This window comes from Aulonocara stuartgranti (genome assembly GCF_965226115.1).
Source record: "Aulonocara stuartgranti genome assembly, chromosome: 13".
Classification (NCBI taxonomy): Eukaryota; Metazoa; Chordata; class Actinopteri; order Cichliformes; family Cichlidae; genus Aulonocara; species Aulonocara stuartgranti.
This window is the reverse complement of record NC_138949.1, coordinates 11,729,416-11,745,834: the sequence shown is the minus strand read 5'-3', so window position 1 is coordinate 11,745,834 and position 16,419 is coordinate 11,729,416. Positions and strand designations below refer to the sequence as shown.

Here is a 16,419-nt window from a genome sequence, read left to right as displayed (position 1 = left end):
CTTTTAGACTGGAAACTAGCATTATGAATTTTTCCAGACTAGTGTGTGTGTGTGTGTGTGTGTGTATATATATTAGGGGTGCAACAATACACAAAATTCACGGTTCGGTTCGATACTTTGGTGTCACAGTTCGACATTTTTTCGATACAAAAAAAAAATGTTCATGCCTTTTTAATTTGTCATTTATTAAATTTTCACGGCACATTCCGCACCACATCTCTGTGCGTTCATCATTTGTTTGAAGCCAGCTCACCTCCTGCAACTACTTTTCCGAGAATACGTGCTTCTTTTGTGGTTTGGACTCCTTCTGACATTTGTTTGGAGGTGGAGGAACATCACAGTAATTGCTTAAAGGAGCTTGCTTCTTTGACATCTTTAAGAGTTCTAAACAAATGTCTGTCCTCCTCCTGAAAATCTTATGTACGCAAACAGGCGTTGCAACTTCTTATCTTGTGCCCGTTTTTTATTTTGACAGCGAATGCGCACCTGCGGACCACTTATGTGCAGCCCCGGATATACAGCTCGTCATACTGCAGCCACAGAAATTCGTTTGTCCATGAAACCATAAAGCTGCACTTTCTTTTTGCCTTATCGTCTGATTTGTCATAACTTTTCCGTTTTGTGGTAAGCTTTTCTTTGGCTGTCACTTCTTCACCCTGACCTGTCTTATTTGGCTCAGCAGAACTAAAATATTGTGGCGAGCTCAGACAAGGAGGAGACGAAGTGTCGTTTGGTCTTGCTTCCCGTGAGCTAGCCAGGGAGCACAGCCGTTTATTGACATCTGCAGAAGAACACTGCCGCTAGCTAACTGCTCAGCGCGGCAACAGCACAGCAACAACAACAACACACAGGGCGCCCTCTGACCCCGGAAGGACACACCGTCGCAGTGAGAGGGCGTCACCCGTCACTATGGCAACATAAACAAAACATAACTGTACAAACAGAACCCCGAACAGCCCTGACCCGCTACATAGCCCCCACCTAAGGGGTCAGTCGTCCCCGACGACCCCATTACCCCACACAAAGTCCTGCAAATGTCCAGGTGCCTTCTTTTGGCGCACCGGCCGGTCACGACCGGCGGGGGAAAAGTCACTCGGGTCAGAACATGGGGTGCCACCATCATCCCACTTCTGACACCAATGTGGCGAGCTCAGACAACGAGGAGACGGAGGTGTCGTTTGGTCTTGCTTCCCGTGAGCTAGCCAGGGAGCACAGCCGTTTATTGACATCTGCAGAAGAACACTGCCGCTAACTAACTGCTCAGTGCAGCAACAGCACAGCAACAACAACAACAACGACACACAGGGCGCCCTCTGACCCCGGAAGGACACACCGTCGCAGTGAGAGGGCGTCACCCGTCACTATGGCAACATAAACAAAACATAACTGTACAAACAGAACCCCGAACAGCCCTGACCCGCTACAATATGTATCCTGCTGCTTTTACACACACACACATAACGCTCAGCGATTCTCTGCACATGTTTGAGCTTGCTGCGGGAGATTTCACTTATCATGTTTGCATAGTAAGCTAACGATGTCAGAGGAATTGGTGCGCAAATTATCATCACTCACCAATCAGTGCTGTCGCTCCGTATACACAGTTCGCGCGATTGCAAAGTGAAAGCAAAAAACAAGCGCAAATTCAAACGCGATTTCAATATGTCACATATTGACAGTGGCTCACCGATGCCAATGACATAATTACCCAGCTACATTTCCGAAAGAATGCAAAAGCATTGACATATATTTTTCCTTCCTACGATAGGCCGACGGGCAGGGCAGAGATAGATTTTGGTAGCCCGACTGGAAAAAATCGCTAGCCCCAGGACTTAGAGCAGGCGATTTTGCGAGCCCTGTATCTGATTGAGGAATCACTCATCTTTGGAAAAGAGAGTTTATTACAGAGAAATGGCTCTTTCCAAAATAAAAGCTATACTATACGCTTCTTCTGGGCTATATTCTCAGCAGCATATTAAACATATCAGGTCCCCATAAGGAGAATCATGTGCTAACGGCTGTCTAAATGACTCGGGTAAAGTTTGGTGCATGCGTGCTTGTTGTTTTTGTCTGCTTCCACTTGTCTTTGCACTAGGATGATGTCGGAGTAAATGTGCAGTCATATTCGTTGTGTTCCCACTAGTGCTGTCAGCGTTAATCTCGTTGAAATGACGTTAAGGCCACAACACGGCAAATCTCCGTTAACGAGCTACCGGATCGCCCTGTGCAACGTTAACGAGCTAACTGCGCTAACACACTAGCTCCCACCCATGTAATTGAGCATTGCATGGCACATCCAACATACTGTTTTACTTTAGTCCATGATGCGCTTACCTTCAGGGTCATACATCACATCCAAACGCCAGATCTGAATGAGGGTAGGGGAGGTTCAATTTGCCATGTTGCAAGGAGAGCTTAACTTCTGTCTCGCTAGCTTGCCCTGCGCTCAGTGAATCTGCGTTTGACTACTCCGCCTAGGCTGCACTGTCGAGCGCAGATCCACTGAGCACTCAACACAGACAGCATCGTCAGAAGGAAAGTTGATAAAATAAATTAAAAATGTATTTTGTATTGTTCATACATATGCGTACCGAACTGAAAGCACTGTATCGAACGGTTCAATATCGATACGAGTATTGTTGCACCAAGTTGTTTTTTGTAGCTCAAACATTAACTAAGCTATGGTACCTTAAACATTGTCGGGTAAAAGAAATGCTAATGCAAACATTTAAAGGGCTCCTATATAGAAAGAAGGAAATAACTAAGAAATTCAGCAGAATGGCATACATTTACCAGAACATGTCCTCAAACTAAAAACTGATTACAGCTTTAAACATAAAGGACAGTTGCTTAAAACAGACCTGTGAAACAAATGCATCTACACATGACATTAGGGAACTTTCACCCTGTATCGACACATAACTCAGGATGTGAGCCTTGAACTGGGGTGGAGAAAAATGGAAAAGCTGCAAGGAGTCCGCTCACTTCACATAAGAGATGCTTATCCAAACATGAGTACAAACAGTTGGGATGGAGACCTTGTAGCACAGAGGAGTGTGGGAACCACGGCAGTTTGGGTTTTGGCCCAGGATAGCTCACTGCTTTATCTGTCCGAGAGTGGTGCTGCCTCAGAGGAAATCCTTGTTTAAAGTAATGGCCCAGTTTACTCTTTTCTTCTTTATGGCAGGCTGTGAACAATTGAGGGACGTATGCAGCAGCAACACTACCCTTTAACCTCCACATGTTGCGGTGGAAACACAAACGCACTCTCTGGTACTGTTACGCAAATATTCTGAGAGGAATTGTTTAAACTTGAAAGCGCTGTATATCTCAGCACACTCTCCCGCTGACGAACTAAAGATAAATGCATATGCTGGTCTCTGTGAGCTGCTTTAAGTTTCACCCGGAGTAAACTCAGGTCTGGGATCCCTGCAGTCAGTCAGTCTGTGTCTATTCATTTTAGTGGAATTAACTGAGTTATAAAACCAACAGGGGGAAAAAAGGATAACTTTTCTTTATTACTATTCATTTTTGCTATAAAGCTCTCGCTTTTTCTTGTGTCATAAATCGAGCCCACCCTTTCCCTTTAAATCTCAAGCTCACTCACTGTTTAGTGCAGCTCCAGCCACGAGGACTAAAAGAGAGCCTTCGGTCAACAAGATTTATCTAGAGAAAGTAAAACTGTCAGCTTCAGCGCCTTGTTGTTCACCCATGGTTGCTGTGAGTGTCTACTAAAGGGCCCAGTGTACCCACCATGTTGATCGCTTCGTGCACCGCTGTTAACGGCTTTTAAAGCCACGTCTATTTATGCTTGCCATTAAGGCGCAGACAGCCGCTGCGGTCTTCTCCTCAACGAAAGGCGTTTCCACTCAGACAATACTATCACATCAGAGCTGATATAATAAAACATGTGCAATCAGTGACCCTCTAATCTTCTGTATCAAAATATCCTTAAAATGGTGATAAAAAACTGACATGATTGAACACTTGAGTCTTCAACCCAGCTGTGGCAGCAAAACGCGACAGGTTACAAAAACCGAGAGGTGCACGACCGGCTTATTAAGGAAATCCCCCAGAAAAAAGATTTAATCTCAATAACTTGATGTTTAAGTTAATAATTCTATTAAATAATCACAATTGCAATATTGACTAAAATCATTATGATTTTTCACAGAGTTCAAGAGCCTTGACTCATATTCAATGAAAACCAACTAGGGCTGTGCGATATGACCAAAATCTCATATCCCGATATTAAGACATCTATCGTCCGATAACGATATAAATCCCAAAAGTGTAACATTTTCTGTAAATTCTGTGAATCTTAGGCAGCTCGACTTGTTTCCAGCTGGGCATCGTGTAGCTGGAGTCGAGTGTTTTAACCACTGCCTGAAATGATACATTTTTAGACATAAGTTGTAACGCCCGCCGTTTTCTTTGTGTTTATTACACGGCGTGCTGCAGGGAAAAGCCTGTTCTAACGTTTGAGTCTAAGGTTTATTTTTTAGCACACGACGGCTCTTTTTTGCTTCTCATCCGTAAAAACTCTGCATCTTTCACGTGATTCAGTTTATTTTGAAAAGTCTCAACAGGATCTTGAGCTTTATTGTGAAAGGTTTATGTGGAACAAGCGGACACGCGGTGGTTTTACCGTCGTTGTTGCTAACGACAACGCATAAAAACAAACGCTTGTCTGTCTGTAGTGTGGTTATATAAAATATAAGAGAAAGAGAGAACTTTAACTAATTAACATAGCCACTACAGTGACCATCAAAACAATGAAAAAATATTGCCGTAAACAGTCTATTTTGCGACACCACGAAACAAACGATTGCGTAAAATGAAACGATAGACGTTTTTATATCGTCATCCGATATATATCGTTATATCGAACAGCCCAAAAACCAACAGAGCAGATATTTGTATCTGACCTCTGATGGCTCCATCCACTCCATCAACTGTGTGAGAGCCATGTGAACTCATTCTGAAACTGGGTGATGCAGCATGTTGATATGTTACAGTTGAACATGTCAAGATATGAGTTAAGAAATTGGCTTTCTAAGTAAAAGACAAAGTGAAATCTACATCTATATTAAACATGACTTAAATAACAGCCGAAGCCTTCATTTACTGTTGCAAAGAGGCAATTATAATTATTAAAGTATCTAATTTGCAAAAATATGTTCATCAGTGGATGGATGTTCATGTTTGATATGGCACTGAAATTATGCCAGATGCCCTTCCTGAACGCAACCATCCTGTTTATCCGGGCTTGGAATACATTAGCTTGTGATCCCCTGAGACTGTCTTTCTCTATTTAAAAGAAAAAAATTCTAATTATGCTTTAATTTGTTTTTTTAAAACCACCATTACTATCACCCTCCACCCACCATAAATCCTTCCTGTCTTCAAGCCCACGGTTGCAAGTAGTAAAAAACAAAGAGCTCTTTCTCAGGGCTCCACCTGGATCGTGGCCAGGTGTTGCTCTTAGACAGCTGTGATAGGAAACAGAAGGATGGATGTGCGCTTTAAGCTTTAATAAAATGTATATTTTAACAGCTTCATTTTAACCGATGAGCACTTATTCAAGAAAACGACACTGTAACAAATGCTGGATTAAATTAGATGCATTCATCCCTCTCTCTGGTATGTCACACTGATTTAGAAATCACTCTACACGGCTTAGACCACATTATGGTTTTAAATAAAAGAATGGTATCATGAGCATTTGAAGAAATCCACAGATGAATTACAGGCTTTGAGAGGGGATACGTGACCATGATGGCCTGTATTTATATAGCGCTTTACTAGTCCCTAAGGACCCCAAAGTGATGGGTGAGCCTGAGCGCTGAATACTTCCTAGACTATTTCTGGTCAACAGTGAGATGGTTAAACAATAAGCAGGATAAAACCAGGCATGAAATGTGCTGCACTTAAGTCAAGCTGGTACTGTAGGCGGACGGAATGAGCAGCTCGTGGAGCCTTTAGCATAACGTATAGCTGTCCCCAGCGCTCAGAGGACCACTGTCACATGACTTCCTCTTGTCTACTCGCTCTGTAGAGCTTTAAGATTTAGGTCAACGGTCAACTTCCTTCTGAAAGCACATGTCCACACGTTGCTCTGTGACAGAACAAATGACAAAAGCAAATAACTGCCAACAACGTCAAAACACTGTTATCAAACTCTGTTGATAAGGAAGGGGTCTGTCCAGTTCTGTCCTGTTTAAGTTGAACTGCTTTGAAATGAATGAATTGACAAGATGATTTCATAGCATGAGGAAAAGATTTTGAAAAAAACAACGGAAAATCGCAATACCGCATACCGTATTACATGCTCACAGTCTACGACAGTAACAGCTTTTCAATTAAACTTCCTTAAAGTCGTCCTTTTCTTGACAATTTACAAATGTATTCTTGATGAATCAATTAGTGCCCAAAGACATTATAAAAAGCAAGAACAACATCTTTAAATGTTTATCTTTAATCTAACAGTCTATTACCAGACTTCAATGCATTTACAGACAACTAAGACTAACAAAACCTGCAAATGCACACATTTAAATTATATCAATGGGATGTCTCTGGTTTGTATTCCTTGCTGAAACAACTTTTAAAATTATCGCATACGGAAGCACTAAAAGAAAGAAAGCCCAGAAAACTGTTTGTTTGTTGTTGTCTCTAGGTCTTGCCTACACTTATGTTACAGGGGGATGTTTTTTTTCCCACAGCTGACCCGTTGTTTTTCACAATAAAGAGTCATGTTTGAGACAGTAATGCAGCTGGAATCCATATCCGGTTGTTCAGTGATGACGCGACGAATCCTACTTCCGGGTCTAAAGTAGTCTGCGTTTAATATGGCTTTTGTGTTGTTAACATGTTTAATGTTATGTATTTTCTTCTATTTAATCTCAAAAAGCTCCTAAAACAGTCAGTGATCACTGTTGACCTCCCTCGGCTTTTATTACCGCTAATCATTTATTTAAGCTCAGTTTTTAAAACCTTAGGATGTAACTACAGCCCAGCCCATGCAGCAGTATATGAATGACTAACTTCGTATTGTGGATGGATTATCTCAGTTGTTCTCCTGGCTGAAGTTTGGTCCTTTTACAGCATCCTGCCATGCGATTACATTTGTTCCTGACCACCGAGAACACTCACGTTAACTTTTATCGAGTGGAAAAAAAAGTTAGCTTGTTTATATTATGCTAACATAGCTGTGTCGCTAGCGGTCACGTAGCACATCATTATATAGCAGGTAGCTCAACTTCAGTAACCCTACAAACGTCACTGCTGTTTAGTTTTCTGTCTTCATTTATGCTGGAAGTGATAACAGAGCTGTACGTTTGAATTTGTTTCCAAAACCCCGCAGTCAGGACATGCTATATTGTATTTAGATAGAAGCTAGCGAGCTAACTCCCTGCTAACTTCTAACTCCGTTAAATGTCATAAATTCCGTTTTCATGGATGCCTGGATGTTAAACTCAATTGTTACACCTGGTAGAGCAGAACTCCGATCATTTTATTAAAGATGAAAGACTTTAGACAGTTTTTCAACTCTCAGTAATGCCATAGTGATCGTTTGATATATGGACCTGCAGCGGAGTTTAGACCCAGACACGGCTAGTGACGTCAGACTGAACAACCGGATATGTGCAGCCTTGCAGCGCCCTATGATATGAAAAAAAGGACCAAAAAAAAAAACAAATCAGGAGCAACATCTCCCTTGTGTGTATTGGGCTGCATTATATTTGAAAACTTAAGCTGCTGTGGGACCTCATTACAGTATGTACAGTGTTTAAATTCAGTACGGAGTCATATTTCAGCATGCTTAACACGGCTATCATGTTTCATGTGATCGGCATAACTTTAATAATGTCAACTTTGAAAAGTAGCAGTAAGGGTGTTTATAATGGAGCCTTAGCTTAGCTGGCTATTCTTTTATCATGTAAGACAGACTAACAGTAGCGTGAAATAAGTCAGTAACAGGACAATTATGTTGCTGCTACAAGCTTCTTTAGGTTTCCGGATAATGTTTAAATGGTATCAGAGAGCATCCAACATGCTGGATCTGCAAAGAAACAAACATGTCCCGCTGCCTGCAACTTCCCACAGTGTTATCAAGTGAACGGGGGAAATGGAAACAATGCCATTTAATAACTATTTGGGCAAAATCTTTTTCCTCTGTCTCTCCCAATGCGAATTGTGCTTACATTGTGTCATATCCCTTTGAGCCATTGATACTTGCAGCATTTCCATTTGTGCAAGTCATGCTGATATTTGCTGGTCACAGTCCAGCCGTGTGTTTGCCAAGGCAACTAGGGCAGTAGGCGAGGAAGTCAAGTTCTCAGTAGAGTGTGAGTGAGTGGCCAGCTGCATGGATCAACAGCACAACCTGAAATAATGTGCTTTCTCCAAAACATTTAGGCCTACTAAGAAACAGCCAAGGGTGAGAGAGGAGGGGGGACCGACTGGACAGGAGAAGCAACCTAAAAATAACAGCATACGGCAACTAGAGCTGTGCCAGCACATAAAAACAAGTACCTGGAGCGAGTAAAGGCCACAGACTTCAATCGAATGTGGGCTGTTTCACCACTAGATCCTTTAAATGTCAAGGGCTGTTATAACAGAACATGATGTAACAAATGTAGATCAGGGACAACTCTTAGTGTATCATTTTTAAGCGCTAATTCCAGTTCTGGTATAGTCTGTTATTTCCCTCTAAAAAGATGTGACAAATATATCTCAAGGTCAAAGACCAAAGAAGTCCTCAAAACTGCTTAAAGCTTGTCAGAAGGTTGGAGCTTTGTTTTTATATGCAAAAGAGTAAAAAGATAAAAATAAGTTTACAGATCAGGAAATCAAATAATGAAATTATTGTAAAACTCAAAGAGCTATGAAAGGCTGTTTTCTGACATTTAATTGTTAAATTTTATTTATTTTGCCATGTAGGAGTCAAACTTATCTCAAAATTTAAACTTAGTAACTCAAACTTTTTAGATGAAAAACTGAAATTTCAAGTTACTAAGATGAAATGTATAAATATAATCTGAATTTTAAACTTTTTTATTTTTCTGTTTTAAATGTTTAACTGGATGGAAAAAATAATTTTATTTAAGTGGCATAAAGAAAAAGACCATTAGATCCAATTAGAGCAGGGCAATATGGCCAAAAATATTTATCACGATATATATTTGAAAATTTGCGAAAACGATATAACAGACGATATAGTTAATGCAAGACAAAATACAACTTCACAACTTTACTACCGCAACAAAACCCATCCATTTATTTTCACTTAAACAAGCAGCTGTTTTTTATGTGCATTAAAGCTATATAAAAATTTAACAGTGCAAATGCAAATTCCCTGCTGACAGTTTAACCGAAAGGCATTTCCAGTAGAAATGGAATATAATATCCACTAAAGTTAAAAAGAGGTGCTTTGCAACATTAAACTGCAGTGTGCCAAATAAAAACGTCAAATACGTATTTTTCGGACCATAAGGTGCACGGGATTATAAGGCACATTAAGCGAAACAAAGCAGTCAGATAAATCAAACTTTATTTAACTCATTCTTCTTGCTTCCTCCACTTCTGTATCATTCATTCATTAATGCTGTATTCTATCACAGCTGCTCTATTCCCATGTTGTTGCAGTATATTAATGACTAACCTCCTATTGTGGATGGATTATCTCAGTTGTTCTCCTGACTGAAGTTTGGTCCGTTTACAGCATCCTGCCATGAGATTGCATTTGTCTCTAACCATCAGGAACCTTCATGTTACCTTTTATCGAGTGGAAAAAAGTTAGCGTTCATCCTCCAGCTTCACTGTTTATGTTATGCTAACATAGCTGTGTCGCTAGCGATCACATCATTATATACCAGCTAGCCCAACTTCAGTAACCCTACAAACGTCACTGCTGTTTGGTTTTCTGTCTTCATTTATGTTGGAGGTGATAGCAGAGCTGTACGTTTTAATTTGCTCAGAAATCTCTCAGTTAGAACATGCTATATCATGCTTAGGTAACTAGCGAGCTAACCTCCGCTAACTTCTAACTCCGTTAAATGCAATAAATTCTGTTTTCATGGATGGCTGGATGTTAAACTTAATTGTTACACCTGGTAAAGCATCAATGCTGTTCGTTTTATTAAAGATGAAAGAATTTAGACAGTTTTTAACTCTCAGTGTTGACTTTGGGACCTGTAGCGGACGGAGTTTTGGACCCAGATCACTCCCAGATTTACGAGCACCTTAGTCCGACAAATACGGCCCGCTTGCATGTTCTACAAAAAAAGTGCTTTGGTGGGTATCTGACGGACAAACACCAAACCAGTTCCACATCACTGAAGTGGCACCATTTTTACAAACCAATTCTGGTTCATCCGTTTCACTCAACGATCCGCTTTCCCCCTTCTCATTCTCCGTTGCCGCCATGCTTTTTTGGCCATGTGCGTATGAAAACAAAGGAACTGCGCATGCGCGTTTTACCCATATTCTATCGCAATTGACTTTGTGCACGCTAGCATATGCTACTTCCGGTGCGGAAACTCCTGTGGGGAGCTTTGTTTCCGGTGTCCTATTCACGCCCTGTTTACGGTCCAAAACAAGTTTAGCAAATGAATGAATCAAGCGGCGATTTACATTTCTATAGATGTCTTGGGCATTTACCCAATATATCTGTAAATGCTTCTATCCCCAAGTAGAGCTGGGCGATATGAGATTTTTTCATATCACGATATGTTTTTTTCCATTTCAGGCGATAACGATATCTATCACGATATAAGCCAAATAACTATATTTGTAAGATTTAATTGTGCCGTTGCTCACAAGTAAAATGTGAAATAATCATCAGCTTGTTTTTATTTAAATATTTATTTCCCATAAGTTCAACAGGGTAGATGTACTTAAGGAACATGAGACTTTTTCAGATAAATAAAGGCAAATATTGCAAACTACACAAAAGGCAGCCGCTAAAGCGTTTAAGTTTCAAAATAGAACAAACGAAACAGACTAAATTGTCAATTCCACTTAGAAACAAAATATTAATTCTAAAAATAAATCTTAGTTTGTTTTACAGAAGAACAGACAAAACTGACTAACTTTTGTCAATATCAAATAAACTGAGAACTAAAAGGAAATTCTCAATCTCTCCTTGTTGTATAGCTGAGCTTTTCAAACAGTTTTAACAGTTACTTTAGTCTGACAAAAGCCGAATGACGAATTAGCGCTTCCAGTCAGAGACTGAGGCTACGTCCACACGTACACGGGTATTTTTGAAAACGGAGATTCGTAAATACTAATGTATAGAAACCCTTACCAGCAATCATTCATTTTTTGTGTGGCTTTTTTCACGGTTTGTTGACATGCTGTGTAGGTGTGTACTTGACTAGCTGATATCGACATAAAGGGGAAACATCTGGTTGGACTATTCTTCACCTGTAGTTTGAATGCTGAACATTTGCCTGTTTAAATCATAAGACCAGTCACTATACAGAGATGTGCTTCTGAATGTGGACGATGTGTCTTCTGCTGCAGTAATGCAGTTCTGCTTGTGTTGAGTGATGTAAACAACTGATCGATCTAAACTCTTTAAATGTCAAAGTTGATCATTAGATTTTTTATGACACAACAGTGGTGAGTGTTCCCACCTTCTGCTCTTTGTAACTTAACGCGATCTTTCCATTTTCGAGTTTTGGACATGATTTTGGAGTATATCTTCGCAGTAGCGATTGACCGCAAAGTAAAGCTACCGGAAATGTACAACCCCACATCCGGTCTCAAACCAGGAAGTTAGCATTTTCTCGTGCACAGGGTCTATTTTATTTTCTTATCGTTGCCTTACATTGTACCAGTATTACCGTAAACGGTGTAATATGGCTCAACCATAGATGCAATAACTGTTAATAAAACCTTAAATCTTTTGTAACCATTTTTTCCCCCAATGTACCAGATTTTAATAACACTTCTGTAAGAAATCTGACCTTTTTAAAGGCCATAATGTTTACTTATTATTAAACTATTCTAAAAATGTGCTGATTCCAATATATGGTGTTTGTTAACTCTGCAGTTAAATCATGTTTAATCTACACACGATTTGGACAAAGCAATACAAAAAAAAAAAAAAAAAAAAACCCTACATTTTCCCAAATGACCAGAAAGTTTATGTTATATCATATTTATATTTTAGTAAAAAAATACCTACTGGTTTAGTGCGCAATGCTTTGAACCAGTTTCAAAGTGTTAGTGATTTATCTGGAGAAAGTAAAGCTGTGAGCTTAAGCTCTTCGTTATTCACTTCACGGCTGCTGCGCAGGTCTCCAAAAGTGTACGAGCCCACTGCCGCACAGCCTCCACCAGCAGCAGCAAGCTTCCTGTGGTGTAGGTAGAAAACCCTAACCCTTGCGAAAAAGACTTTGTGGTCAAAAATACCTGTCAGTTTAGCCATAAACCTAGGTCACGTATCCCACTCACCTCTTATTCACTGATTTATTTTTTCTTTTCATTTTGAATTCAATTTAAAAACTAAAGAAATCGCTCTGAAAAACTGATTTAATCTCAAACAGCTTGATGTTAGGTTAATAAATAATTATATTAAACAATTATAATATTAACTAAAATCATTAAAAAAAAATTGTTTCACAGTCCAGCAGCTTTTATTTATTCTCAGCCAACAGAGCAGATATTTGTGATGGCTCCATCAACTGTGTGAGAGGTGTGTGACTACAAAGTTGATTTATTTCTCTAATATTATAATAAAGGGCCCATTGCTTTAGTGTGTTTAGGTTCTAGCCAGATTCAAAGTGATGTTGCTAAACTTCTAGTTAATAGTGACTATAGCCTTCAAAGAATTTCACTCAGGAGAGGAGGAGGAAGAGGAGAAAGCCTGAAAGCACCTCATCCTCTCCTGAGGCAGTCTCATGCTATAAGGCCATGGTGACCAGATCTGTCAAGAGTCGCAGGTCACACGCAACCATCGTTATCCACTAGACAGCACTAACAGTTAGGAAAAAACAAACCAGGAGCCGGGAGAGCTTCTGAACTCTAGCTGCTCAGCCTGAAAAAACGAGGACATCCGACAATTAAAAACAAGTTCTTAGAAAACACATTTTAGTGAAACAGAAGCTACCCACAGCTTCCTTTCGCCCCTGTAACACGCAGGTTTTCTTCTCAGTATAGGAATGCTGCCTAACCAAATATGTTGTGTGACGCTGAACTTATCACCACAACCTGTCACCACTAAAGCTGCCACATGGTTGCAGCTTCTTCACATCACTCACATTTTACCAAAAATAAAAGCTAAAGTACAAACATATGAATACAATATATACATTCTGATAAGCTGGACTGCCTCCATTGTTTGTGCATGTGGCAGCATGTGTTAACGGTGTTAGTCGTGTCACTGGTCAGAATGACCGTCCTGAAACTAATGCAGTCTGTTAGAACATATAGCTCTGCTATTCACTGCTTACTAAGGTGCTTTCAGCGAAATCTGATCTTTAATTTGGAAACTCTGCTTTCTATATCTGATGCTTTCCCCATCACGTTTATTTTAAATAGAGCACCAAACATAATTACACACCTACAAAACACATCTAAAAACCAATAGTCATTCAAAATATGAACAATACACACTTAATGGAGGGAGTGCAGCCTGTAGAGGTGAGGACTGGACTTGAGCAGTAATCTATGGATAATATGGATTTAGGAATATATTCTGTAGGCATCAGAAAGCTAAACTATTTAGACATCTGAACTAGGATCAATATACTTTTTTTTTTTAAATCATTTTAGGCTAGAATAAACAGTCCAGCATGACATATGCTTGCAGCTGCTTGCTAGAACAATGTGCCTCGTGCTTTGCTTTCATTAGATTTCAGCTGGATTTCATTTGATTCAAAGATGCTGCAGACACGTGCTCTATCCAAATTTAATCTTTCTTATTGGTTGAGGTATTGCGTTTATTTAGAGCAATGATTTGAGGGTGTCTTTCTATTGCCATGGCGACCGAACACGTGCGCTGTCTGTGCACACTCTTCGTGCGTCCAAAACAAAACCATTAACATGTGAGCAGCACCAGCAATCACCTTTCTGACTCAAAGCAAAGCCAGAAGAGGACTCACCGGCCTCTTACCCGCAAAGTCGAATCTAATTAGCAAACAAGGTTGATCTGTTACACCTAATAGCGCTTTAACGACAAAAGTGGGAGAAAAAAAGCTTCTGCAGAATGATGCACCCCTGTTAAAAACCTGCGGTACTTTTGATTTCATCCCCACGCAGAGTATTGCTGCTTCCCTGACCTTGTAGTGTGTGTGGCAGGTGTCGCACCAGCAAGCCTCTGGCTCCTGGAGGATGAATGCAGTAGATGCGCAGTATGCGCGTGTGCTTCGTACTTACCTTTGTTCTTCCATTTATCGCATAGTTTCCCAGTTTGCCATTACAATGTCTGATCAGGTCGTCCATGCGATTCATTAGAAATTGGATCTTCTCGCAGCGGGGCTCCTTGCCATCGATCCACGTGATTTTATCCCCTCGGATGTCTTTAGTGGAGTCGCTCTTTTGACTCACCAGTTGACCGTCTGTGAACTTGCCAGTTTCGTACAGGGCCTTGACATTTTCAAGAATGCCCAGCCCGATCTCTGCTCCTACAAAGCCGTCCACCACACAGATGCCGTGCTTATTCATGCACGGCACTATGCACTCCATGGCAAGTTTCTGCGGGGATAAGCTGCTCTGTCCGTTAGGTGTGGCGGTGCTGTCGGACATATCATGTCCAGCTCTCACCTCAATTCTCAGTGCTTTTGTGTTTGCAATGTCTGCTTGCTCGGAGCTTTGCTCTTCTCGACATTTCTCAGGCGCCTCGTCGTCCCCGGGCGGCGGTGCCTGCTCGGGCTTCTGTGCGGGCGGCTGCGGCTTGTCCGCCTCTTTACAAATGAGCTTGTGTTTCTTCCAGTCCTGCTTCTGGTGCTCCTTGCTGCAGTAGAAGGAGCTGCGGCATCTACCGCACTTAAGAAGGTTATCAAACCTCCCGCAAAGTTCACAGTACTGTCGGTCTCGGTCCAGCTCGCTCTGCGGCTTCTCCATGTTTTGAGGATACAGGAGGCGTACTGCTCCTTTAATACCGATCCTTCACGCGCTCTGCTAATCGACAACTTTGGAAACGACCCGCCGCCGACGCCACGCTGATACCCAGAGGAATCAAACATTCAAAACCCTGCCATTTTATCGCACTCATGTCCTTTTCTTCCTCGTGTGTCAGCGGAATAACACGACAACGTGCGCCCATGGACCAGCTTTTAGGGGTGGGTCGAGGTCTTTGGGAGGCATTTTTGCAAGCTAGCTCTCCTTCCCGGGGTAATGGATGTCGCCGCTCAGAGTGTGCTCAGCCAGCCCAGCTCGAGGACCGGCCCGCTCTGACGTCAGCACAAAGGCACCGCCTCTCTCGTGCTGCTTTCAGGTGCGGTCGGACAGACAGTTGGCGGTGAAAAAAGGCGTGTTTGCGACACGTGAAAGTTCATGTTCAAGTCTTGTCGGGGGTGGGCATGCGCCTCTGGTCAGTCGGTAAAAAGTGATGTACATATGTTACCCTAACTGTTTCAATTATGCAATATATTCATGTTCTCTAACAGTGCAGAAAATTAGCTCCACCAACCATGCAGTAATAAGTATGAACAAAATGTGCAACAGACTGAAAGGGCATAAATGCATGATTATACTTCTATACTTTGAGTACCCAATCCAGTATAATAGGTTATAAATCCAATGTTGCTTTCTTTCTGACTTTCACCATTACTGTAACACTGCAATACTGTGTAATGGCAAATTAAAGGTAGCGCTGTCATTTAAATTTGACACAAACCGCTTACAGATTTGTGGAAAGGACAAGCAAAAGAGATATAGCCATATGGCAAGTGTTGCTTCAAGCATCGCTGACTCGTTTTGTGCGCATTTCCTATCGAAGCAATAGTATCATATAGCCTAAATTATAAAGTAAGAAACCAGATATTCTGATGAGTATTTGTCTACCTGCGTGTGGTTGTGCTGTTGTAATTATTCTATATTAAGCAAAAGAAACATCTAAAAACCTGTGTCGTGCCGAAAAGTGATTTCTGGTATTTGTCCCCCCAAAATAATACAAATAAAAACATAATTGGAGGTATTTACATCTGCTAAACATACCACTTATGAATGATAGCAAATCGTTTTGAGCCCTGTCACCTTGTGATGCTAGTGAAACAGAAGCTACCCACTTGCAAGTCAAATGTGTCGTTAAAATTAAAATGTCAAGAACTAACATCACACTTCTATAAAGATATTTTAATTGGCCAAAAGGGACTGGATTATAATCATGATGTTGATGCAATAAGACGGAGTCATAAAGATTTTTTGCAGAACAAGCCGTTTCTTTGTTTTATATATAACCCC

The 16,419-nt window shown here is 40.9% G+C and overlaps 1 protein-coding gene across 3 annotated transcripts in view; it reads right to left on the bottom strand.

Annotated features, from left to right (window-relative positions):
• egln1a (egl-9 family hypoxia-inducible factor 1a) overlaps positions 1–15,503 on the bottom strand; it is a 34,727-nt gene extending 19,224 nt beyond the window's left edge. Inside the window, exon 1 of one of the 3 annotated variants that reach the window (XM_082556592.1) lies at positions 14,392–15,503. In XM_082556592.1, the coding sequence (XP_082412718.1) occupies positions 14,392–15,078 (687 nt within the window). In that variant the 5' untranslated portion in view covers positions 15,079–15,503. The remainder of the gene's footprint in view (positions 1–14,391) is intronic. The other 2 variants (XM_082556594.1, XM_082556593.1) reach the window with 2 other exon arrangements.
• Positions 15,504–16,419: the final 916 nt, after the last annotated feature.